General features: G+C 46.4%; 1 protein-coding gene across 4 annotated transcripts in view; it reads left to right on the plus strand.

Moving 5' to 3' along the window:
* Positions 1-10,825, plus strand: part of LOC144129421 (FHF complex subunit HOOK-interacting protein 1B) — a 32,490-nt gene extending 21,665 nt beyond the window's left edge. For all 4 annotated transcript variants that reach the window (XM_077663566.1, XM_077663567.1, XM_077663565.1 and 1 more), the window contains 6 exons: positions 1,732-1,899; positions 2,418-2,497; positions 2,564-3,311; positions 6,333-6,528; positions 6,609-6,711; positions 8,035-10,825. In XM_077663566.1, coding sequence (XP_077519692.1) covers positions 1,732-1,899; positions 2,418-2,497; positions 2,564-3,311; positions 6,333-6,528; positions 6,609-6,711; positions 8,035-8,197 — 1,458 coding nt within the window. In that variant the 3' untranslated portion in view covers positions 8,198-10,825. The remainder of the gene's footprint in view (positions 1-1,731; positions 1,900-2,417; positions 2,498-2,563; positions 3,312-6,332; positions 6,529-6,608; positions 6,712-8,034) is intronic.
* Positions 10,826-27,386: the final 16,561 nt, after the last annotated feature.

Genomic DNA, 27,386 nt, shown 5'->3' on the forward strand with positions numbered 1-27,386 from the left:
AGACACCACATCACTGCGTGGTATTAAGCACAATTGGCCAGCTAATTAACTCTAGCCAGGAAAAGCATTCATGTCCTTGGAAGTGTGCAGGTCACTGCCTACAAAATGCACTTAAATGCAGCATGGACACAAGTTGTGTAGCAATAGGGAATTCACTTTGGAAGTAGTAGAGGGCACGTTGCAACTTCTTACAACAGTCAGTCTTGCGATTGTTGGCCAGTTGCTGCGTAGTTGGAAAACTATTTAATGGGAGGGACGGTGAGGGGTGGTTTTGACTATGGTAGAAACCTAATAGCAATCATGTCTTGTAGCAGGCAATTTTTTTTTTTGCCAGTCCACGAAATGAGGTGAGACCAGTTACAAGCTGGACTTCCTTTGGGGGAGTGAAATCTGAGCCAGGAAGCTTGTGATAAAAGCCTTAGCCAACAGGATTTAGATCAGCCATGTGTTTGGCTAGTACTGGTAGTAATGTTTCTGAAGTGTCATGTCTGTAGTCTAGTGCAGTCTGCAGCTTTGCACACATTTTGTTAATCTTGGAGGGCTGAGTTTTGCGCAAACCCTGAATTTTTTCACCCTACAATTAGGCTCACTGTGCTGCTGGCCACTGAAGCATTATGCAGGGACCATCATTCATGCCAGTGTTCCCTTGCCGAACATTTTTTCTTTGGTTTTGGGGTGCTTGCCGCAGCTTTTTTATCAAGTATATGTCCTACAGTTTTACATGTTCTGCCTGTCTTGTCACTGTCTGTGTTGCTTCTTGCTGGCATATTCGTTTGCCAATTGTGCGTTGCTTCATTGCCGTGCTAAATGAGCCTTGTGAATGCCCAGTTTAGTACATCTGTTAGGACTTGCCTCTTCAGTGCTGTGCCTGATTGTGTTGCCTATGCTTGATCACAGGAGATGAACAATTCATTGCTTTGGGCTCTATGTTCACCAGGAAATCTACCGCATAGATGTGGATAAGGGCCGCACTCTGGTAGGAGCCGTAAAGGCACTTAGGGGCCAGAATTAGCGTTAAGACTGTATGGGGCAATAGAATAGTTTCCGAGGCCATAGCTTGAAAATTGAGCCTCAAATTCCTGCTTTCAGGTAAGGCCTAAGAACCAGCCAAATTTGTGAAAATAAGAAAAGTGCAGCCCTTACCCGCATGTGTACAGGGCATCACATGTATACAAACCCTGTTTCACTTTTCTAATCCTGTGGCAGAGTGACTAACAATGACTTTTGCTTTTGCATGCTGGCACTTTTTCTGATTTTCCTATGGCACCTTGTTTGATTAGACACTGCAATCTGAGTACAGCCTGGCTCATGAAGTTTGCAGCCCATTTGTGAACTTGTGTCAGAAGTGCACTGCTTGGTGCATGAATGAGCAGTGAGGAAAAGCTACAGAACTGAATGAAGGACCAGCATAGATGCACCCGGTGCTGTTATGCTGGCCCTTTTTGTGAAAGGATGTTTCTCTAGCAGTGCCTTACAAGCAGCGCCAGCTGTTACTAAGTGCACTTAAGGGCCCTTTAATACTTGAACCTGGTTAACGATGCTATACGCAAGCACACCATGTTCACATCAGTTTAATGAGGCACTGATCTGAGGTTGCGATGTGAATAGAACAAGTTGAGGTGCATGGTGCTATGTCTGAAAACGCACGCGCAGCTTCCTTGTGCAGACGCACGAGTATTGCTGTTGCTGAACGGACTTCCAATTGTTTTCTTTGTACTGCTTGGGCCACAGAACACATTGGATGAAATAGTCACAGCAACGGCATACTTGGACCTCTTTTTGAGGACAGTCTCAGAGCCCCATCTGCTATTGGTTTTCTTCAAGTTCCTGGTTACTGAGAGCTACGAAGGCCACAGGATCCTCAACACACTCATCAACCGCATCGGAGGACACTCTCGGGTACACTATGTGTTTTGGACACTTCAGAAGGTTGTGTGGTCGCAGTATTTTCCGTTCACTGTCAGATAATCATGTTTTCTTTCTTTACTTGCAGTTTTTATTTTGCATGCAGTTGTTGACCTTACTGATTCCTGCTTACTTTATGAATGGAGAAGTTTGCACGACTACTATTGTCTGGTATTGTCATTTTCTCGGCTAGCTCAGGTGCAGCAAAAGTGTGCAACAAAACAGCTTTTGCTGGAAATTCATTTGGTTCAGAGCCAGCTAAGCAACTCGGCTAGTAGTAGTCATGTTGTTTGCACCTGTGGCAGGAAATGCAGCTTTCTGGAAATTTTATGTTTGTAGCAAGCTGTGATGGCATGTGTGCCTAAGTGTTTTATTCAGTTTACCGCTCTGTGTCATTGTAAATCATTGCTGCCATATCTGTGTGTTGGTTTTTCAGTAAATACTGTTCAGCAACCCAGAGACAAGCAGTGTGGCTGTTGTGTACTAATGGAGCAACATTTTTGTGTTTCCAGCTGTGCCTGGTAACGATGGCACTTTTTCGGACTTTGCTTGACTTCAACTGCGAAGACATTATGTTAGAGCTTGTGCTCAGGTGAGTCCTTCAGTTTGTTGAAAAGTCAGTTGAGACTGGTAGCGAACATCGCCATTCTTCCTCCAGGTACCTTGTTCCCTGTTCCCACGTGATGGTGAGCCAGAGAAGCCGTGTCTGTGACATCGACCTGTACAGCTGTGCTGCCGAGAAGTTCCTTTCCCTCGTTCCCGCCTGCTGCTGTGGCGTCGGTGCCGAGGAAGCTCAGCTTCCCTTCCTGCGAGATGGCGATAAAGTGATGCACGGTGGAAGCCTCCAGATCCGCAGCCGCCGCCCCCGTCGCTCTTTTTCTGGGGTTTTGGGCAGCTACGAATCGGGAGACATGCCACGGTCGTACACTGGGTTGCCCAACGGTGCCCAGCCTCCCACATCAATGGCACTCGCCGACTACCACCTATACCTCGCAGATGCGCGTCATGGAGTGCGGCTTACCAGGCAGGCATGCTCAAATTGGTCTTCATCTTACGACGAGGCATCGTCGTTGGACCTCAATGGTGCAACAACCTCCGACGTCAAGACTGAAGAGGCCTCAGCCGAGGAAAGCTCAGTGTCTGCTGGGGACTCGGGGATCTTCGTGACTCGGGAGGCTGCTGCTGCTGCCAAGGGTGGCTTTGAGGCATTTGGCAGTCCCAACATTGGCCCGTTCCTGAGCATCCTGCTGGCCAGGCTGGAAATGATGCCCCAGAACAGTGTCTACATCAATCTGCAGCTGACGGCCCTCATTGCACGGCTAGCCCTGTACCCTCAGCCCTTGCTGCGATCATTTCTCCTCAGCCATTCACTTGTGTTTCAGCCAAGTGTCCGCTCACTCTTTCAGGTGAGCCCGGAGTGCTTTTATTTGGACATGATTTTGTGTGCACAGCTATCTTACCTCTGGTAGCCGGAAAGCCTGCAGTCTTTGAAAGTAAGGAAAATACTGTGGTTTCTCCAGGTTCAATTTTTGCTGCTTTATTAATAAGGCTGTAGACAATATGAGAGGTAGTGGGAATAAAAAAGAGACAGCGTGTAAATTTTACTGTTTGTTTGGTCTGTACTAATGGTGGGCCACCTTTCTTTCAGTTTTACAATCTTCAAATGCAAAGTCATTCCTCCGCAACTTTTTGTTTGTGCAGTTTTCCTCACTTTTATGGACCCCTGGCAGTTCTTTTTGGATATTCATGCAGCGAGCAGTGACCTCGTAATGCTTGCATATTGTATGTGAAGGAAAGAAAAAGTGCATGCTTTAGTTTTTGCACCGTTATTGTAAATGCTGTTATGACCGCCTAGAGCTGAAGCTGATCTGCATGGCACCCCTGCGGTCTAGCTTGTGTCTGAGGCCAATACATCGTGTGAAGTTTCTGTCAGCTCAGAAGGATTTTAAGATGCATGGAAAATTAAACGCTGGCCTGTATTACCGCATTCCAGTGATGCTACCTTCACTGAAAACGGACAAGTTGAAAAAATTAAAAACAGGTGTTGCCATTACTGGCTAATGTCGCCAGTCAACTGCAGCACGGATCCCAGGGGCTATAGGCTACACTGCCATTCACTTCAGAGCAGTGATCACAGAGTCTCTTTCGGTGCAGGCAATATTTCCTCAGCAATAAACGTGCCTTCTGCTCCCACAAAGGCATCAGCATAGCCAGAGAGAGACACTGAGTAGACCTTTACTGAGAGCAAAGCTTGAAGGGAGTTATCCTCAGTGTTCCTTCAAAGTTTAGGCTGGGTCGTGAAATCTGACCCATGGGTATGCTCTCATATAGACGAAGAAGCCGTCATATTGAGTGGCTGCTCATTTCTGTTTACTTCGTCATTGCTCTTGACCATTACTACTGACTGAAGAAGCATTGTAGTTTCGCTCATGTTACATCTCTGCAAGTTCAAAGTCAGTTGGCGGGCACGTTTTCGCGAGGTGTCCGTGATGCCATTAGCTTTGAAAAAGAATTGCAGTCGCCCTTACCAGGATTTCCGACAACCGGACCCACCGGTTAACTTGGGCATGTGACCAAACTCGGCCATTGCTATAGGGTAGAACTGACTGCCACTTGCCCAGAAGCTTATCTTCTGGCGAGTCGTAATCTGTCCTCATTGCTTACTGTTAACGTCCAGTCAGGCATAGGAGGCTCCCGGCACAAGTTTTAAGATTCAGACTTGAACGGTAGCAGTCCAGTGCACATGCTCGTGTAGAATGAAAGCTGGTGCACGATCTCAGTCGTCCACACAGTGGACACAACACAAAATTTCAGAGGGGCAAGGTCATGGGTTCCCCTCACTTACAAGCCACACAGTATGGCTCGGAATGAAACACCTCAGGTTGTACATTGGCCCTGCCATGGCAGGTGCAGAATGATTGGCTTCTTATCAGGGCATGGTGCTGCAGTACCTTAAGTCTGCACTGGTACTGGTTGCTAACAAGGCCATGAAGATGGGCTTTCTGGTTTGTATAGTTGCAGTGAAGATTTTAGAATTTAATTCTAAGTCCAACCAAGGATTTTCACACTTTGTGGGGAGCCTTGTAGTGGCTTGTTGAATTTGCTGCATCTTGTCAATATGGTCATTCCATGCCAAACAAACAAATTTGTGGCTCTTTATTGAACCATATATAGTAATTTCCCTTATTAGCTATGGGGAAAAAAATTCCATGGTCAGGTGACAGCCCTTTGGATTTCTCACACTAGTGAAAAAGTTGGTTTCACTTAAAAATTTTTTTAAAATTACATATTTCTCTTTCTCGATCGAAAATTTTTTATAGACAATGCATGTGCATTGTGATTTTAAAGGCTTAAGCCTTACTTGCCCCATTGAGCAAGCAAAAACCCGTCTCTCTCTCTCTCTGCGTGTGTGCATGCATGCGCATATAAACCCAGCATAGAATTCTGAGCAGCACCAGAGCCGTGTTCTGCAGAGAGTGTTCTGCAGCGGCAGTATGGGGCAGCCATATGGCTTGAGCTTCAAAAATGTTTAAAGCAAAAAGGCTCCATTAAAAGTTGCTGAGCAAAATTAAAAGGAAACAAGCTATTAATCGAGCCACATTTCATATCTTTACTAGGAACGCCTATGTGTGAAATTTAAGCCAAAAACGTGGTACAATACACTTTTTTCTAAGTTTGGCATTTTTTTCTGAAATATACTGTGTTGTAATGTAGTTTAAACAGTTTGATGAGATAGTACTTGTTATAGACAGCTGCCTCAAATTATGGTGTTGCTCCCGAATGTCGCAAAACAGTTTTTAAAAAGTAGCAAAAATGATGCTGCTTGAGGTAGAATAATAAATTAAAACAACGCAAAAAACTTTGTGCTGCAAATCTCTTGCTGTGCGATAAAAAATAACGCACATGCAATATCTAAAAAATCTTTTCTAGTGCAAAAGTAAAATATTGTTTGTTTGTTTTGTTTTTTTAATTTTTAAGCAAGACCAACTTTTGCAGTCTGAGCAGTTCAAACAGCTGTTACATGACAAGGAAATTTTTCCCCCCCCAAAGAGTTATTAAGGGTAATTACTTTAGCCAGTTCAGTAAAGAGCCACAAATTTTATGAAAAAGGTCGAGCACAAACTTTTGTTCGTTTGGCATGGAATGACCCAGTAATAAAATAATGCCACCTCCTGTGTCTTCAGCATTGAAAAATATAGGCATTGTTACTGTTGCAAAGGTTTGCACTTATCGGAAAAATTTTGCCTGATACAGCTCATTGCCAGAAATATAGCTAACGTAGCATAAATGTTAGTGCAGTCGCAGTGACAGAATGGTAGTGACAGAATGGTATAATCATTGTTGTGTTGTATTGGTTTTAGTGGCGCATAAACATCTAAGGCTATCGTGCACCAAAAGTATAATCATTATGGTGCACATGTTTACAGGTTCTTGGCTCTCTGAAGCACAAAGTGGACAGCTATTCCTACACAGTGCCCAACTTCGATGAGCTGCTTGCCAGGGCTAGGGTATTTTTTGCAGTCAGAGAGGAAAAGCTGCTAGCCGACACACCTCACAGATTATACGGAGATCAGACTGCCGCCATGCGCCGAAGCCACAGCTTTGCTGCAGAGTTTTCAAGAGGTGAGAGCTCAGTGGTATGATGTCAGTAAAGCAGGTTTTGTCATCGAACGTTTGAAGGTGCATAATTACATTATTTGCAGGGGAGTCGAAAAGGAGGAGCCTTGGAAGCTTTTTCCGAAGAACAGGCCCGCCAAAGACAAACCCTGTTCTTGTTGAAACAGGCGGTGCCGACAAGAGTTACAGGTATATCTGACATTCTGTATGTCTGATCAGTTCTAAGTACAATTTAAGATGTCTTTCTTGCAGGCATGTGCGAATATTCGATAATATCAATTATTCGGTCGAGTAGTTAAGTTATTCAATATTCGGTTCGATTCGAATGTTTGTTATGCGAAATTTTGAAGTATTCATCTCAAGCAAATAACGTTTGTGGAACTATTGCTGCTTGTGGTTTCAGTTTAGCGAACCTCCTCCAGGATGACACCGACTTTGCGCCATGCATACGGCAGAGCTACTTGTGGTGTGCACACGCCGTAACCGGCACTGCGGCCTGCATCAGTTGAGAGATATAACATAGCACAATCCACTTCTGCACAATCCACTTCGGCATTATGCACGCACTTCCCAACGGGGCAAGCGTGCAAACAGCTGGCCGGCGCTTGGCACTTTGCAGCGTCCTCGGGGCGACCTGTGCATGCGCATTGGCACCCTGCAGAAGCGGATTGCACTATGCTAAATCTCTGTAATTAAAGGACACGTGTCTCCCTTGACTTCTGCAGAATGAGTCTTAGTTGACTGAAGGTGCTGCAGCCGCTCTTCTGCGCACGAATTTCGCTATACAAGCGTGATGGCACGAGCATGAAGGGTAGCTGGCACGGGACACATAGAAATGGCTGCCCTTTTGCAACGCCTGACACTGGGCACATGGTGCGTACGCCTAGCAAATGTCATGCAGTCACCGCTTATAGGCAATGCATTTGTAATTACGAGCAGCAGTCGGGGGCCCCACATATACATTGACGCCGGATGTAGGTCGACTACCCCTATTTCCGGTGGAAATTTTTGTAGAAACTCTAAGCAGCTTCAGTGAGTGTGACAAAGTTTCAGTGTATTCAGTTTTTTTTTAAATGCTTATTGTACCATTCAGCCCTTCTTTTTTTGTTCCAGAAGTATTCGAATTATTCGAAGAGAATTACTATTCGCTTCGAATGAAAGTGCTACTATTAACACATGCCTATTTTCTTGTTTTTCTGGATGCCTTGTATTGACGCAAATTTTTTTCAGCTTTTGAATGCAGTAACATCATTCTTGCAACTGCTGTTTACTACTGAAGGCCCTAAGACCAGATATGCAAAACTCCAGCTCAGCTTGCTAAATTAGGGACAGCTGCTTTCGAGTTGTGCCGACAAGTGATATGCCTAAGAAAAGGAGCTGCTGGTCTCATTGTTGTTGCAGCTGTGCTTCCTTGATACAGTCGAAACCTCATTTGAGTGTTTGCCAACCCCCTACAGCCATATTAATTCCCATTTAGTGTTTACTGATGGTGTATTTGTCATGTGCCCTCAGGTTTATAGCAAGACCGTTCCCAAGCGAGTTTACGGAGGAAGGCACCAGGCTGGAGTCCATCAAGACTCAGAATGCAGTGTTGGCAGCTGTGGTGTTGGAGGAATTTCTTAAAGAGCTTGCTGCCATCAGCCAAGAGCATGCCATCCAGCAGCTTGCTTCATGACGTCCTGCAACAGACCGTTGCAGGAAGGGCTTCTATTCATATGTTATATATATGTAGCACTTGTACAAGTCTTTCTCTCTGTGTGTGCGTGCGTGTGTGTGCGTGTATGTGTGCATGCGCACACGTGTGTGTGTGTGTGTGTGTGTGTGTGTGTGTGTGTGTGTGTGTGTGTGTGTGTGTGTGTGTGTGTGTGTGTGTGTGTGTGTGTGTGTATGTGCGTGTGCACGTGAGTGTGTGTGTGTGCACATTCTGTACAGTATTGATGCTAGGCTTGTATAGAGTGATTGTTTTGTGGCCTTCTGTTAGTTCAGCTTTGAGGCTGTTTCCTTTGGATGCTGTTTGACGTGCATCATGGTTTGAGGGAGCTCCAAAAGTGATGGATTCAACAAGATAATGGAGTGCTGATAATTGTTGATTTCACTGGCATGTTTAGAGAATTGCAAGCTTTCCTCTTTTCATGACCATTGGTAGCAAGCATGCATTCTTGCAGGGTACTATGAGCCTCGCTGTGGACATTCACTGTACTGGTGCGGCAAACTCTGCTTCAGCTGTGCCAGTGGAGTTCATTATGAATTGCATTGCGATTTGAGGATAGAAAATACAGTGTTTTGATATCTGTTGCCCTCCCTACAACAGTTCCCAGTTGGATGCAACTTTGAAAGCTCATGTGCATGCGAATACTGTCATCTTTCAGTGTTTAGTTCAGCATTTTTTTTTTTGTATAATGTCATCAACACCATAGTCACTTAGAAATAGTAAGTGCGCACAGTTGACTCAGAATTGTTTTTGTGGAGCTTTACTTCTTTTTCTTTCAATTTCACATGTTGAAGTTGGGTGTTTTTCTGGTATGCTTGCTCCAGATGCCTGAAATGCAGTTTATTTTTATATAAAATTGGAGCAGTTGTGTGGCAAGCGACCTTTCTGAAGTGTGGTGTCACTCGTATGTGAACTAAATTAATATGCCTAATGTTATATACATTGCTGCCCTTAGGCTTCTTCAGAGCTTTTTTGTTTTTGCACCAAGCGATGCAGTCAAGATCTCAATAATTTTCATGCATTGGGATGATTCAGTGCGGTGGCTGCATGTTGAGAACTCTTGGTTCTTAGCAGCACTTGCCTTTGGAGCTTCATACGCATATTACTGTGGTGTGTTCTTCGAAAATAATTTTTTTTTTTTTCAGGCGTAATATATACTAGTGTGTGTGTGTGTGTGTGTGTGTGTGTGCGACATGAGTAACAGTTTAAAACTGTCTTCTGCATCTTCATGTGTCTCGTCTGATTTGAAATGCCACGATTTTTTTTTTCTTTTCTTGATTTCAGTGTAAGGATATGGCAAATCGTAACTGTAAATGCGCTTTTGGCGAAGAGTTGCTGCGATGCATTTGTCTTTGCAAGAGAATGTGGACATTGATAATGGCTGTGTGCAGTGAGTACTTTATTTTCCGTGTATGTTTAAACTTTCTAATTTCAGCATGCATAAAGTGAAAAAGGCTACATGCTTTGTGCATGCGTACTGGAGAAACTGTGAGGAATCTGTGCTAATTTTTTTAATAAGCTTAAGATCTGATGTGCAGGTTTTTAACAGGTCTTGAAAATTCAGAGGCTCTTTCGATGGCAGATGTGGCAAGCAGTGTTTTTTTTTTTTTTTGTGACACGCTAAGTGGGTGTTCTGTGTTGTGCAGAATGGACTACACTTAAGAGAAACTTGCAAGTGTATTCCACGCAGGTGCAGACAGGGTGCCAATTGTGAAAGGTCCGCCTGTGTGTTCCACTAAGTACATCCATCCTGTACGTGTTTTGTACAGAAAATCTGTGTAGTCAAAAACGCGTATTGTGCTGCTGTTTGTGCTAGAATTCAAGCAAGCAGCACTTTACTTGTTCTGCTGTGATGGTCGCCCGTTTCTATAAAAGTATCTGCAAACAAAAGTAGCCTAATCTCTGCGCTCATGCTTGTCAAGGTGTTTACTGCCTGCAGTATAAAATATCCAGACAAGCATAGTGTATGTAGGTGTAGTGTACATAGAAGAGTTGCTGTGGCACCTCAGCTTTCCCTTTACATTCCCAAACATTTACAGCATTGTGATATATTCAAGGTTGAGTTTTGAGAAACAAGGTAAATTCTGTATCACTGTTCTGAGCACGTATTGTTAATATTATAAAACAGTTTTCTAGTGACACAAGTACTAGCAGCGATTTATTTAAGTGACAGAATCCTGGCCATTGCAAACCTTTCTTCATTATCAAATGAATAGGCTTGTCTTGCTGATAGTGTTCTGTTTCCTAACGGATCAAGTGCTGAGGGTTGCTGGAGACACCAGCAAGGGCACGGTTAATGAAATAGCTCAATGCAGTCTTTTGTCTCTCCTTTCAGAGTGTGCACTTTTATTCTGTTGCTGTGAGCAAATATTATATATGTCTTGACATTTCAGCTCGTGGCCTGCATGCCTGCTGGTTATTGCTGTATGCACACATATCTTGGAAGTTAGCAATGCAGTTATTTTTGTGTGGAAAGCATAAAGTACTGTGTGCCACAATTCATGAAACAAGTGTAGTTGATTGCTCCAGTATGGTGACAGCCTCCCTAATTTGCTGATTTGACATGTGGCTAATAAAGGCATGAGAATGTGAGCCACTTTTTTGTTCAGTACGGTCAAGTGTTGCAGTGTCGTGCAGAAGGTGACATGTGAGTCTGTCAGCTGGAAGCTTTGCTTTCTCAAGCAGTTCTTGCAGTGTCCATCCAATCAGAGGCACATTTGTGTACGAGGTACAGTACTATGGCGTACAACAGACAAGGTATTTGGAAAGGAATAATGGTGCCGGGCCTAACTTTCAGCAATGCGGTTCTGTGCTTAAGGGGGGACACCCCTCTTAGAACTTTTTTCCTTATTTATGGGTGGATCTGGTTGAAACTTGCAACATTTGTATATTTTTGCATGCTGATTTCAAATATCTGATTAGTTTTGAAAATTTCACCTAATTCATGTTGCTCATTTGGAGGTGAGCTAATTACTAAACACTCTATGGCATGATGAGAATAGACCTGCCAGGGTGATCTAGAAGGATCATAGAGTGCAACAAGACAAGAATTAATGTGCTAGAGGAATTTCAACCAAAGTTACACCTAGTCAAACTTCTGTGACAAAAAGCCCAAGTTGGCACCCAAGATTGATAATTAATTTTGCAAATGTTGCCGTGTAATAACATATTTTAGTCAATGCACTGCCCAAGAGTTTTTCTTTCTAACAGAACAAGAATGAAAGCTATAGCACAAATAGTTTAAGAGATATCGCTCCTCCGAAATTTCAGAACCCTGAAAATTGCAGTTTTGAGAAAACGAGAAAAAACATCTCTCAGTATCTACATGTAAATTATGTCGATGATTGATATGTCAACATGATCAGAAACTAGTGGAAAGAACTAAAGCAAAAATTAATGGCTTATGCCAATTTCAGCCTGTTATGCAATAGGAAAGGTCCATTTGGGTACCCAAGACAGATAACCTTCCCAGTAAAATTTTTCTTGTGGTCATTGCATTTACCTTGGTGTCACGTGACTCACAAGGTTCCCTTTCTAGCAGAAAAAAAAAATAGCAAGAACAGGACTGGAGATATTAATCGTTCAAAAATGCAACACCCCCAAAATTGGGGGATTGTGAGAAGCACTCGAGCCTCACAGCATATTTAATCGGGAAAGAAAACCCCAAAGACCTTCGCATGCTTTCAAAATGCACCAGGAGCATAGTCAGGGTGCATGCTGTCGCGGTGCTTCTTTTTTTCCGCTTTAGCAAAGCCGCCCGCTTCTTCGCAGAACGCGTGTTACGGCGCAAGTCCTTCAGCTCTCCTGGAGACAGTTGCTGGCACGTTCGCATTGCATTCTTGCAGAATTGCTGTTGCTGTATGCTTGCAGCCGGCATTGAAGCGCAGCACAGCTTCTGCTGTGGCTGCTTCCACAGCAAACAGTGACGAATGCCACTCTGTGGATCAAGGTCCAGATGATCGAGTGGAAACTCTCGTTTGAATTCTGGGTCTTCCCACGAATGCACCTCTGCAGCAGGCTCTTCTCTGACAAGCGACTGTACATGGGCAAAAGAGCTTCAGCCACATTGCTTGGCAGACTGTACTTATGCTTCGGTTCGGGCTCCTCTTTTGCTTTTGCAGCGTTGTGGCGGCACCAAGACTGCTCACCAGTGGGACACAGTGTGATTGGGGCAGTCATCAGTAGACGTGGTAATTGTCGCCATCACGGCTCTCTGCATGGCATCCACATTGCCTACATTTGACATTAGCGCTCGGCCATAATATATAGCTATCTTGTCAACTTTGATGCACATTTTTCGCATTCATGGAGAGAAAGCTCACAGGAACAGAAGGGGCATTTTGGGTAGTATGGGGCTTCAGCCCCGTCGAAATTTGTTCATACTGTTATGCACCGCTGACCGAAACAAGCAGCGGCCCTGGAAATTGTGCTGCATTTTGTTTTCAATGTCTTTTTCAAGCTCAAAAAGACGTTTCGGCGCAAACATTACGAACTCTGGCTGGATTTCACGGCAATTAACACCCATAAGCCACCCCCCTGGCTATGCCCCTGATGTCCAGGAAATCGTAGAATTTCACGGGCAGCTCTTGGCCCTTGGTGTTCAGAGAGCTATTGTGGCTGCCCCCGACAGAAGTTGTTTCCCCACTCTTCGAACGCCGTGGAATTCCAGCCATTACTCACAGCGAGCGGTAAATTTAAACCTCTTTAGTGCAACTGCGAGCAGCACGCATACCCTTCAAGACTTAGCTAACTCAATGCGCTCCACCGGCGACGTGCCCGGACAGAATTTCGGAAATGACCGCCAGGGGAGAGGCCCCGCTGGTGCCATAGATAAAGTGCCTAGAATATGCTGGGCGCTATACCATACAGTTTCTAAATGTTACCTAGAGGGAAAGCTGGCACCACCGTCTATGCGAGTTTCTGAAAAAGCTATGAAAGAGGTTCAAAGAGCACTTCTTCCACCCTGGGAGTGCCAGGAAGACAGCAAGGTGCACTTGGCTTGGCCCTGAAATATGACTACGACTGGACAAATACAAATTTTCGCAAATTATTTGTTGCAAGGAAGCGTTAGTTTGCAATCAATGTCTTTTAATAAAATATGGTAACTGTACGTCACAATGAGCAGAGAAGCACACAAGCTCCGAATTTCCCATGACGAGAGAGGGCTTTCTCTTCATGCTGCCAAACATTGCTAACCGCGGAAAATAATTTTTTGCGTTTGACAGACACGCTCTTTAGAGTGATTATGTTTGCAAAAAAAGTGTTAATTCTTAAAATACTACAATTTAGAAGCTTCTTTTTTCGCATTGTGAAAAATAGAAACTTTTCATTGGTGTCATAGAGGTCCTTAGTGTACCCTAGAGGGAAAGCTGGAGGCCATAGAACTAAGGAACTCTATCTGGTGGCTTTTCACTTCATCCACCATCATAGAGTTTCTTACTATTAACTAGAGAGAAAGCTGGCGCCCGCCTATGAGAGTTTGCATGGAGCTTCCTCCCCAGGTAGCACCGAACATTAGAATACTGTTATAAAAATGTATAAAAATGTTGTGCAAGTTGCAGTAATGTTACATGTTCCATTGTAATGTTACATGAACGTTAAATATTAACATATAAGATTGTGTGTTATATAAAAAATGCTATTTTAACACACTAAAGAAAGATTGTTTCAATGTAGTCTTCGAAACGTTATTATAATGTTAGTCTGTAGACTATACTATAGATCAACATTACAAATATATTTCGAACACTTCCTGAACCTTTCTCACTGTTTTTACAGTAAAGATGTTTTTCAACTAGCAGTACCTTGCAACCACATCTCTTAGATAGTACTCACCATAGATTGCGTGCACAGCCCCATTATTTTGTCAGAAAAACTGGTTGTTACCCGTTCGCCACTGTCACTCGTGGGACATCCCTCAGTAATGGGTATATAAGCATGACTCCATGATTTCAGTTCGGAGGTGAGTGAATACGAGTTGTATGTTTTGCTGTACAGTGAAAAAAGTGTCACCGTCATTGCTGGTCCTTGCAAAACGTTGTAAGTTGTGTGCACAACCGGCAGGCCTGCATGCTTGTACAGGGCTGCTTCACCATTTTCGAGAATGTTACATTTATGTTGCTTACATGTTTCTTATGTCAGGGAAGGTAGTGTAACGTTTATATGCAACATTACAATAACATTAAAAAAAAGGACATTAAGCTCATTGAAATAACATTTGACCATAACAAAAATCTAACATTATCGTAATGTTTCGGTGCTACCAGGGTCGAGACCACCTGAACCACATCATGGGGCGGAGAGCTACCGACTGTCAACCACAACTTTTGGCCAAAAAATGAAAACAAATGTTCGATAATCAAAATGCCTTAGCATTCAATATCCTGTCTATAAATTGCAACAAACGAGCAGAAAAGCATATAAATATAAAGTTTGCACAAAATAAGCGATGGCTTGTTCTCCTATTGGCCAAGTATCACAGATAACAAAAGCCAACATTTCGTGCTTAGCAGGCACTTTTAGAAAAATAAATGTCTCCTAAAAAAATTTTGTCGCTTCGGTCTTTTAATGGCATTTAAAAAACTCCAGAAAACTGGATTGACTGTGCTACGGATTGTATTTTTTGGTTACTCAGTTTCGTTTTCATCATTGTAGTTTTTACTGATGTTTTGTGCACTTTGTGGTCGAGTAGTGCAGCTATGCAGGCAATTCATTTGAGATCCGTAGCATCTGAAGGCGCTTGACACGAAGTGAGCTTTCTGAGCACAGTCTGGTGCCTGCTAGACCTAAATTCCGTTTGCCCCCTCACTGGGAGCCATTTATTCAGGAATCTCTGTTTTGCTTTGCGGGAACATTTGCAAAGAAGGGAACAAGTTTTTTTTCTGTTAACTGAGAACGCAACACTCCGCTGCTGTGACCACTCTGCACATTTTCTGTAGGGCTCTCGTAGACACTTTAAAGGGGCAGTGAGAACTCTATCAGTTTTTTTTTGTTATCAAAATCTGATAGTTCGGCATTTCATGGCTTTGTTGCCGCTTGTCCGGGAGCGAAAGGAATTTATTTCAAAGAAATTTGGATTCGAAGTTGAAAAAGTTTTTCCCGCCCTCCGGTTCAAACTCCGCGCCCTCTTATGACGTCACAGAACAAAGTGACGTGAAACGTGACGTAAACGCAGACTCCGTGATTTCTGGTGGCTAGCGGTGCGGTCTAGCAGCAGCTAGGGTCCCTAGAAATACCCTAGCAAGTATTTCTAGGGACCCTACAGCAGCCGAAATGAAAGCTACCGCCGCCGCACGTTGAAGGCCTCGATCGGGGGTCGCTACCGTCGCTCCGTTTACGTTTGCACCGGCGTCTTGCCAGCGTTACGATGGATCCCGTTCCCGAAACCGACAACGAAGTTCTTGCAAAAATTCCGGCCAGCATTTCAGAGACCTCAGCCCCACACAGCGTGCGATGCTTTTGATGAAGCGCGATTAGGTTAGGCGCCGGCGGGTCGTTTGCCCCTTCCTCAGTGAGCAGCCGTTGCTAATTAAATATCTTAACCCCAGTGCGGGGAGGGGCGAGGACAAGGTCGGCACGTCGCGCCCATCAGAGGCTAACCGGGACTTTGGGGCCAATGGATTGTGATTCCTTGAACGGCGCTGTTGCACGGTGCTGCAGGCGGCCTCGAGGAAGTTTCTCACGGTTGCAAGGACCAGGTTATTTATTTATTTTTTGCCGCAAAAAAAAAAGACGTATGGGTGCTCAAGAGCGCTCTCGTTTAAAGTTGGCGGCTTGAAAGTAGAACCGACGCACGACGCTTCAACGGGTTCCGCGCGTTTCTGAAGGTACGGGGTCCACTGGGTCGGGCTCTCTCGCGCATGTCATGTTGCATGTACCTTCAGTACTGTGAATGGATTAAATTAGCCGACAGCTCGAAGAGAACAGCTCCGCCCAACTGCCGAAGTTATTGAATGGAGCCGCAAACAAACGAGTTGGAGGAGAGCGGAGCCACGTGGTCTCTGCAGGTTCCAAATCTTTTTCTTAACTGCCTTGTATCTTGTCTCCCGTCCCTAATAAACGATTTCCGTTAAGTAGTTTGAAGTTGACTGGCACAGCCGGGAACGTTTCGCCGGGCGAGCGTACGAAGACGCAAGTGCTCTTTATACTGCTAACTGCCTTGTACGATCACCGACCATCGTGTCATCATAGTTTTTCATCGACCGTGGCGATCATCTGAACAGGCTCCTTCAAAGGATAACTATCACTTGAAGTGGCACTTGGAGTTCCTTTGCTGTTCGGCGCTTGTAAATCGAGGTGCGTCAAAAACAAAACCACGGTGCACGCAAAGCTCATAGACGGGAAGCGCCATAACAATCCGAAACTCTCCCGGTCGCCTGTGGCGCCACCATGCATCGGTTTTCTTTGCTTCCAACATTCAGGTTGTCCTTTGTCTGTCTTTCTTGTGTGATAAAAGTGCACTATCGGTTTCAGAACAAAACTTACTTCAATACTGAACCACGCAACCTCCCTTTATCAGCCTCAGAGATTCGCGCCTTTCCATGAATAATAATAATAATAATAATTGGTTTTTGGTGGAAAGGAAATGGCGCAGTATCTGTCTCATATATCGTTGGACACCTGAACCGCGCCGTAAGGGAAGGGATAAAGGAGGGAGTGAAAGAAGAGAGGAACAAATAGGTCCGTAGTGGAGGGCTCCGGAATAATTTCGACCACCTGGGGATCTTTAACGTGCACTGACATCGCACAGCACACGGGCGCCTTAGCGTTTTTCCTCCATAAAAACGCAGCCGCCGCCTTTCCATGCAGAAATGAAAATTCTTCCAGGTGCCGTCTCTTGTCCTATGACGTCATCACGCTCGTACTTGCGAGATTGGCCTATGGCGGCGATACCTGTATTTTGGTTTGTGCTGTTTTCTACCTTACAAGAGCTTTGTTTTCAGTAAGAGTGGTGTTTCCATGATCAGGAAATGATATTCTAACGATACAAGCCAACTTCAATTTCTCCTCAGTGTCCCTTTAAAAGCACAAAATTAAGTACTTCGGCAAGCATGCTAACCTTACTAACATAAGCTTGTGTTTGGTTAATTTTGAGGACTGGCAGTAACCGCGCCTTGCATGCAGGAACGACTTCCACTTCATGAATTAATTCACACAAATACTCGCACGTTGCACTTGTCAACGTGAACACGGCCATCACTTATTTGTGGTAGGAGAGGTTTCGCTTCCTAATTTATGTTTTTCTTGGCAAAATTTGTAAACGCAGCACCAGGACATGCCAAGAGCCAGCATATAGTGCGTGTGGATTATTCTCGTAGAAAAGTGGGGGCTCGGGTAAGTTTGGCTGCACCGGCAACCACAGAGTCCAAATAGTCCTTGCGAAAGCGCGTGACTTCCGGCTCATTTTTTGGAATGCAGCTCGGATAGCGAAGACCTCTCCTGAGCCTTCTTCCCTCCATGGCGCCGGCTTATCACAGATATGCCGGCACGGCATGTAGGTTGGCTCCCTCAATTTCCGACGGCCATTTGTGCAGAAAGTCGACACAGCTACTCAGTACGGCTGCGCTTGGGTGGATGCCAAGGAGTAGTTACTCCCTTATTACAAATCTACTCCACCTTTGTAGAAGAACTTCTTGCTGCAGGGGCGAGTTGGTGCATAGCTTTCTTGGTATGGCGTTGCACAGACGACGCGTACGAGACGAACACAGGAAAGAGTAGGACGACAGAAAGAGTGCAAGCTATCAACTGACTTTATTGCTAACACAGCAATATATATATGCAGAAATAACACGTGCAAAACAAAGAGGAGAGGGAACAAAGATAAAGGTTGCGACAAGTCAAGTCTGCATGTGTCTACAAAAGCAGCAGAGAAAATTTTTCTCTTTATCATATAAGGTGACCGAGGTATCACTTACACAACTATCACCTTTTTATCTGATGTAAAATGCCTCCAAAAGTTCGCGGGCAATTTTGCCTTTGCCCAGAATCTTGATATCTTTTAGAATCGGCTCACAACCAAGGCATGAAATGCAATGAGCGGGCAAGTTCGCCCCTTCTCTTTTTTGTATGGAAAGGGCATGCTCCCCTGCTCGTTCATTGACGCAGCGTCCAGTTTGGCCGATATACACATCGTCGACATCACCTGTCCTTCATCATTTGCAAACAATCTAAACAACATTTTTTGTTCATGATCACTAATGGCATTGTTTTGTGCCTTTTCCTGCTAATCCCACCCCTTATGTAATACCCCGCGAGGGGTCTTTAAGGTAATAAAATGAAAATGAAATATACTGGATTGCTCTCTCTTGCGAATTAATAATAATAATTGGTTTTGGGGGGAAAGGAAATGGCGCAGTATCTTTTTCATATATCGTTGGACACCTGAACCGCGCCGTAAGCGAAGGGATGAAGGAGGGAGTGAAAGAGGAAAGGAAGAAGGAGGTGCCGTAGTGGAGGGCTCCGGAATAATTTCCGCCACCTGGGGATCTTTAACGTGCACTGACATCGCACAGCACACGGGCGCCTTAGCGTTTTTCCTCCATAAAAACGCAGCCGCCGCGGTCGGGTTCGAACCCGGGAACTCCGGGTCAGTAGTCGAGCGCCCTAACCACTGAGCTACCGCCGCGGGGCACTTGCGAATTCGCGGACGTCGTTTTTATGTTGCCGAATTCTTTCTTTGAAATTTTTGGTTTCGCCGATGTAGCTTGCGTCGCAGTCGGCGCATGGAATTTTGTAGACAATGCCTTGGGCTCTTTCTCTCGGCGGCCGGTCTTTTGGAACAGATAGGCAAAGCGCAACAGTGTTTGTGGGCTTGTGCGCAACCTGTAGACCCGATTTTTTCAGGATTCGGGCGATGGTTTCGCTGACACCTCCGACATAAGGTAAAGTGACGTATTTTGGTGGTGGCGTTGGTCTTTGTGCATTGATTTCTTGACGAACGTTGTGTTTTTGACGTCGAATGGTTTTTTGAATAGTCTTTTGGGTAGCCGTTCATGATGAGTTCTTTGAATATCGTGCGTTGTTCTTTTTTTCTGTCAAGTTCTGTGCTGCAGTGTGTCTCAACTCTTCTGACCAGCGTTGTAGGGTTCGGCGCGCTGTCGCATCTTTTTGTACATGTGTTGCGAATATTCCGCGAGAGGGCAGTGACCTATAGGCTGCGCGTCCGGTTTTGTTTTATTTTGTTTTGCTTCGGTGCATGCCGTTAGAAGGGGACTCATCTCATGCCTTTTTGGGTTAGTCTCCCCATTCGTCCTTGCGGTTTCCTTCGCCGCTCCGGACGGCGGGGCTATCTGCCGGCCTCGACCTTGGACCCCTGTCCCCTTGGCGAAGGATTGCGAGACCACATAGGAGGGACTCGGGGGTAAGGGAAAACGCTGACATCAGTTCTGAGCTTTCCTATTCGTCAAAACTGATGAGCCGCAGTTAGCATTTTATTTTTACGTGTGGAAAGGGGCGCGGGCATCTTCGGGGTGTACCCGCGAAGGGAGCCGCGCCCGTGTGCTTTGGTCTCTAGCTACTCCTAGCTGGGAGGCGCGCGGTCTGGCGAGTGCGTAGGGAGTGACTGTTGAGAGCTGGTGCAAGGCGCGCCAGTTTGACTGTTGGAACGCGGTGTCCCTCGCCTCTGTGCAGGCGGTCAGATAGGCCAGCCGCGGATAGTTGTGGCCGTATACTGACTTTTGTTTGTACCCATCTGTAAATAGCCTGTATAAAAGTTCGTTTCTCACTAAATCGCTTCGCCTGCAAGTCATATCATCGAGAAGCCGTCAATCGGTGCATCCAGTTTCTGGAAATCACCGGACCGACACCACCGGCCAAACCTTTACTGGCGCAGTCGACAGTACTGGTGCCCTGCAGCGGCCCCGAGGAACGGACGAAGACATCCACGGAGAGAACGACGAAGTTCGGCATCCAAGGCGAGATACCGAAAGGACGTCAGGCTACGGGGGTACGAAGGTGCGAACCCCATCGGGCGTGAAACGCCGAAGACAAGGCCTTCAACAGACACAGAGTGGTATCCCTGAGCAACGGCGGCAGTTGGAAGATTCAAGCGGACACGGCTTTCTGCGGAGCGGACACGGGCGGACACCAGCGGAGGGCGACACCTTGGTGAGAGGCCCCGCCGCTGCGGCTGATCATCGCGACAAGTGAGCGCCGTTGCGGAGGAAGTAAGCGAGCTCCTGGTGACGGGCTTCGGAGGCTGTTGGGAGCGAAGAGAGGCGACATCCTGGTGCGAAGCCTCTGGAGCTGTTGGAGTCGAAGAGGGGACGCCAGCTGAGGAGTGTCTTGGACGAAGACTGGTGCAGATCTGCGGAGCAACGAGGAGGCAACAAGAGGCCTCCGAGGAAGAGAGTGCTGCAGCCGTGGGAAAGGACGAGGCGGCATCTGACTGAGAGGTTCGGAGAGGTCGCAGGAGCCATGGGCAGCGACGCGACGGCAGAGTGAGTCCCCCTTCCCATTTGCTTGCCTCCGTAGCGCTCGAGCCGCAGGGTTAGGGGAGCAACGGGTGTGGTGGCCGCATTCATGTGTTCGAGTGGGCAATACGCCAGGCGCACCTTATGGTCCAGGCTGGACGATGTCAGCCTGGAAAGCGCGAACTAGCGATAGCCAAACAAGAATACAAGGAGATGAAAGAATCCCTCCAGAAAGAGCGAAGTGCGCGGCAGGAGGTGGTACCGCTAGAGCGAGCTCAGAGCCGATCACCCCCTCCGGGTAGAGGAGATGGCAACGAATCGCTGAGCAGTGTAACAGAAGAGGTGGTTAGTTGCTGCAGCTTGAAGCCGGTAGGGATCGAAAGCGCTTCGAGCGAAGCGCAAGTCCCGGCAAACAATGTAGAGATTGCTGGCGCTGAGTTGCCGGATGCTGCTCAGTCAGCAATCCAGGCTGAAAGAGAACAGCGGTCCCTACCTGCTGGCTTGGAGATGAGCCCCGTGGAGGGGAAGGCCGATAAAACCCATCCGGTGGGCGACGCACGTGAGGGCATGACGGACTTTTGCGCTGAACCTCATGAGCATGAGGAAAAGGGCGGCTCGCCAGGCGCAGGCGTCCAGTGTGAACTTTCTTTGCGCATCGACATGGAAGCGGTGCGTCGGGGGTGTTTCACCAATGACGCGGATGAAACATCGAGCTCAGCGGTAGCGGCGTCGCTTGAGGCGCAGGTGTCGCAGCTGACTAGAGCCGATTCTGAGACAGCGGACACGGGTACAAGCAATGCTACAGTGGAGAGATTGCCATACGGCAGATCAGCTGGTGTGGACGGAGTCTGCGTCCTTTACCGTGAACAGAGCACGGAAACACGTCAAAAGTTTGCGACGCACGCCAAATCACGGCACGATCTTGGCGTGCCTTTGCCTATGCAGCCCGAGGGACTGGCGTCCAGCGTAAAGACGCTACAGCAGTTGAGCACGCAAAGCAGGAAGGCCTCAGAAAACATGGCTCTGTCCATAGTGAAGGCGCGTGGCCTGAGTGCGCTGACCGCGCCAATGAGGGTCGTAAGTTGGATAGACAGCAGCGCAAACGGAATGTCACTGCGCTGACCGCCTGTGCCGCACCGATATTCGGTCGTAGACGGCGGGTGCGAGTGTTCGACCCTGGAGGACGCCGCTGTATCGTATGCTGCGTTGGCCATGACCACTCCACCTTTAACAGGCCTCGCCATGTATATGCAACACGGCTAGTCTTGGTAGCACGTCTCGAGATGAAACAAAAGGCTCGAGTAAGCGCGGATGCAGTAGGTGGGTGTGGGGAATCCAGAGTTGGCAGGACTCAGTGTTCAGGGACTACGGACATGGACATGACCGAATGTTCTTGTGCGGCAGTTATGCTGATTTTACGTTGTGTGCTTCAGTGATTACGGACAGTGTGATATAAACTGCTCGGAACTGTCTTTGTTTGCATATTACAGATGTTTGAGTGCCCCGAGAATGATGTGCTGTCTTAGTTACAAGATTGAGAGTATTTGTCATTGGCACTGTCATTAGCATTGTCCTCGGGATGGGTGTGAGTGTGTGACGAAGGGTCGCAGGCTCCGGTTGCTTGCTCGTGCAGAGGTACTCAACCGCCACTTGCTGAACCCTTTTTGTTGTTTGTTGCCTCGGCTTATTTCTGAATAAATTAGCCGATTCTTTGGGGGAAGGTGTAGGGTTCGGCGCGCTGTCGCATCTTTTTGTACATGTGCTGCGAATATTCCGCGAGAGGGCAGTGACCTAGGCTGCGCGTCCGGTTGTTTTATTTTGTTTTGCTTTGGTACACGCCGTTGGAAGGGGACTCATGCCTTTTTGGTTAGTCTCCCCATTCGTCCTTGCGGTTTCCTTCGCCGCTCCGGACGGCGGGGCTATCTGCCGGCCACGACCTTACACCCCTGTCCCCTTGGCGAAGGATTGCGAGACCACCTAGGGAGGAACTCGGGGGTAAGGGAAAACGCTGACATCAGTTCTGAGCTTTCCTGTTCGTCAAAACTGATGAGCCGCAGTTAGCAGTTTATTTTTACGTGTGGAAAGGGGCGCGGGGATCTTCGGGGTGTACCCGCGAAGGGAGCCGCGCCCGTGTGCTTTGGTCTCTAGCTACTCTTAGCTGGGAGGCGCTCGGTCAGGCCGAGCGCGGAGGGAGTGACCGTTGAGAGCTGGTGCGAGGCGCGCCAGTTTGACTGTTGGGACGCGGTGTCCCTCGCCTCTGTGCAGGCGGTCGGCTAGGCCGGCCGCGGATAGTTGTGGCCGTATACTGACTTTTGTTTGTACCCATCTGTAAATAGCCTGTATAAAACTTCGTTTCTCACTAAATCGCTTCGCTTGCAAGTCATATCATCGAGAAGTCATCAAGCGGTGCATCCAGTTTCTGGAAATCACCGGACCAACAGCACCGGCAACCTTTTACTAGCGTCTTCACCACTGATGCTTTATGGACTGTCGGGTGGTTCGACGAGAAGTGGAGATACCGGCCTGAGTGAGTTGGTTTGCGGTATACGGAGAATTGAAGGGTATTGTGGTTTCGGGACACGAGGGCGTCCAAAAACGGCAGGGAGTTTTCTTGTTCCACCTCTAGCGTGAACTGAATGTCAGGTTCTACGGAGTTTAAATGACGAAGGAAATTTTGAGTCTCAGATCTTTTGATGACGGCGAAGCATTCGTTAACATACCTGAGGAAAATCTTTGGTTTCGGGTGGAATGAGTCGAGGGCTCGTTGTTCGATGTGTTCCATCGTTAAATTGGCCATGACGACAGAGGTGCTCCCATATTGGTGTTCCTTTCATTTGTCGGTAAAATTCCCCGTTTGACGAGAAGTATGTGTTTGATAGGCACAACTCCAGTAGGCGGCACACATCATTTACACTCAGCGGGGTTCGTGCGCTGAGTGTGTCGTCGCGTTGTAGGGCGTCTCGGGTAGCGGTCACCGCAAGCTTCACGGGGATGTTTGTAAAAAGGGACACCACGTCGAAGGAGACAAGGCATTCGTCGGCCTCAAGGGTGGCTTGGGATACCAGTTCGATGAAGTGACTGGAATGACGGATATGGGTCGCTGTTTTTCCTGCGATTGGGGATATGAGTTTGTGAAGGTATTCTGACAACGAGCGAAGAGCGGAACACCGGAAGTCGACAATCGGGCGCAAAGGGATCCCCGGTTTGTGGACATTGGGCAGGCCGTAGAATGCTGGAGCCAATCCGTTGGTGCTCAATAACTGAAGGTAGAGGTTTCGGAAGGTGGGGTGTTTTTGGAATACTTCTTTCAATGTTTTGTTTAGCCTTGCTTGGGTAGTGGTTGTGGAGTCCTTCAATTTTTCATGCTGCACGAGCACATGCACACATGCTGCACGAGCGGCGGTGCACAAGTTGCAGTGTAACGCCCTAGTCGCTTTTTGCAGCTCACTGCCGATACTCAAAGAAGGGAGAGAGCGATAGAAAAGGAATAAAAGCACAAGGTCAGACGTCCATTTATTAAAGCAAAAGCTTTACTAGGCTATGTCGATGGTTTCGTGCCACCAAAACATGTCTGAGCCATTGTGGGGAACTAGAAAGAGAGAACATCTAAAAAGTGGTTATAATCGAAGAAGGAAGACGTGAGGATGTGGCGCAAGAAATTTGGTGAGGATCGGATGAATAGTTCATTAATTAGAGCCAAAAATGTGCAAAAAGTGGCCGTGGCCAGGACAAAAGTGGCGCCAAACTTGAAACGCCGGAAGTATATTACCACGTGACCGGGAGTGTGGGCGGAGCCAACGTGCGGTGCCAAATTTGAAAGTTTGTAACGATGCGTAGAGGGAATTAGACAAATTACTCAAATTCTAAGGCAAATAGGGGCAATAGATGCAAAGAGGAGCAAACAGAGGCAACAAGTGCCGACGAGGCGTCAATACTTTCGCATTACTCCAATGCGGGTTACCGCAGTGATCTCGAATTTTTCGCATTGTTCCTTTGCTCTGGTTGCTCTTTGCCGACATCCGCATTGTCATTTCCAGGCTCGATTCCAATATTCACTTTCTACAATAGCGAAAATGAAAAGTAATTTTAATAATTCATCCATTTGTCGCGAGGAACATTCATGTCAGCAGTCCCGTAACAAACTCATCAGTATAGACCTCCTGCATGTTTGCAAACAAACGAGTTGGCGCTGCAGCCGCTAGCGGGCTTGCGGTAAGCAAAAAGCCAGGGAGAGGCGTCGCGGCGAGGTGTTGAGCGCGGGTTTTCAAGGCTTGTAGGCGCGTTTCCAGTTTCGGCGAATCGCAGCAATGGTTGAGGCTTTTGAACTTAGTAATTTCTCGAAGTACACGAGGCCGCGTGCGGCGTATTCAGAGAAATAGTTCGCCACTGTGTATTGTATATATGGTTAGTAGTAAACAGAAAGCGTTTCTGCCGTTGATTTCTACGCTAGGTATTGAGTAAACAAGTTTTGGCACTCTGCAATTGCCGGAATGGTTTTACTTCGGGGCAGTAGTGAGCGGAAGCGCTGGCGTTTCGGCGGAGCAGACGTGCACTCGCCGTCTGCTGACATATATGTCGCGCTGTGCGAAAACTGGTGACAGCGTCGTGTCCCCGATCTCATTTGTCTCGCTTAAGCGCTATTTTTAGCCGCAGGATCACACACCATCCAGGCCGACTTCTCCCCTTGTTAAACTGGTCGATTTGGTGAAAGTGTTTCATTTCTGGAATTATTTTCTATCCTAGCCCTGGGGCCTTCTGTTCCGTGACGAAAAATTGCAGCAAAATATTCAGTAGAAATTTATAAACTACACTATTTAGATGTATAGTCGTCGAAAATTGTAAGGTAATTTCCTTGATTTCTTTGAGGTTTTCTTTGATTTCAGTGCCGCATTTCTTTGACCAAAGCGAAGGCGAAGAGGCCATAAACGAGGGAATAAATTTTAAGGTTCGTTTTCTGGCCTTTCAAATTTTCTGCGGCTGGCATCACTCACACTTCGTAATTTCGTAACGCAAGAAAATAGAATGATTCTATTTGTCGCAAACCATTCCTGAGACATTGAGGAGTGTAATAAACCTCTCGATTTTTTTTTCCTACACGTGCAGTACTGTTATTTTTGTAAGAAACGTTTTCATGTTACTATGTATGCATATGTACTGATCGTCTAATAAAAAAAGAACTAATAGCGTCATCTCATCATATAGAACAGGGCTTTGCGAACAAGCTGGCATAAAAATATTTGCGCACTTTCTACTCAATTATTTAAGACCTTGGGGTGACTTGACGAGGGTGCTAATTATAATTAACCAAGAACTGCACCAGGTATAGCTAAAAATAAAACTCATTTCGGAAACTAGCGTGCCAATTTCATATTTGCACCAAGTTTAGTTACATATGGCATGCACAAATAACGAAAACGCTTTTCACTGCCACGTCCCCTCTCAATCTTGCCACGTGTCTGCTAGCAGCAGGCCTGTTTCTTTCCAAACAAGCTTCGCGATCATGTACTACCTCATAAACCATGGCACATGCATGATGCAATGAAAAAGCATGTGGCTTTTAGCACACTTAAGGTACGTACGTAAGGCACGCATGCCAACTTGACCGCGCAAGATTGACACAACTTACCAGACTACTTTCTACTCGAATCAAATAATTACGTCGGTCATATTAAGCAACAGTTTCAAGTGAATATTAAATGCCATAAAACGCGCCGTTAAAACATGCTGTGCTATTAACAAAAGAACGCATTCCTTGGAGGCGAGTGAGCCTGCCGGCGCCTCGTGCACACCTCCTCAAGGTGATAAATACATGTGCAGCTATATATGTATTTTTTCCTTGCTCAGTTACAAGCGTACTATGCTAAACATCTTTGGTTACAGGCGCGAAAACAGACGCAACACAAAGGAGAAAGACGGGACGGAGCGCCTTAATTAATCGACGTTTTTTTTATTGCAAAGAAAGAAAGCATACATGCGTCACCGACACGTCCATATCTTTTTATAAGGCTGAGAACAATTTTTCCACTTGTTCGCTATCATATCAACTCTGAAGATGATAGTATTCCTTGCGTGTAAAACGGTATATATTTGTGCGTGTTGCCTTCGAATAAATCAGTTGTGAGTGGCACTCTGTCCCATCTTTCTGCCCTGTGTTGTGTCTGTTTTCGCACCTGTAACCAACGATGTACAGTTACCAACTTGCCCAGCCAGACGTTCTTTTGAACTATGCTGATGCTCAGGGGAATGAACGCAGTAACTTGCATGCTATTAAGTACATTGAGTGGCAGTGCCGATCAACTCCCAGACTTTGCGCTTTATTACGGCGGCCCATTCAATGTTAGCCAGTTCCCTAATGAGGTATTTATCTGCGAGAAACCTATTGAGGCTAATTTAAATTTAATTTTATGCTACTACGCGGATACAACAGTGATGCAGCTGGTCAATACACGCTGCTTCCACAGTGCACAGGCTTGACGCAGCCGCCGGTAGCTGCAGCAGCTGCGGTAGGCACGGGCAGGTGGAACCGGTTTTGCCTACCATGCGAAAGTCGCTGCTGACATCAGCGCCACCGCATCTTCATGACGTCGTGGGGTGAAGGTCTATAGGTGCATCAGCAAAAAGTCTAACAGTATAACTTCCTCTAGAAAGTTTAGCTATCTTCAATGACCACTGCTTGCAACCATTGAGCCCTGGTGGTGTCAAAATTGCACGTCAAAGATGTGTTGCAGTGCAGCCCATACGCA

Source organism: Amblyomma americanum, chromosome 4, assembly GCF_052857255.1.
Source record: "Amblyomma americanum isolate KBUSLIRL-KWMA chromosome 4, ASM5285725v1, whole genome shotgun sequence".
Lineage (NCBI taxonomy): Eukaryota > Metazoa > Arthropoda > Arachnida > Ixodida > Ixodidae > Amblyomma > Amblyomma americanum.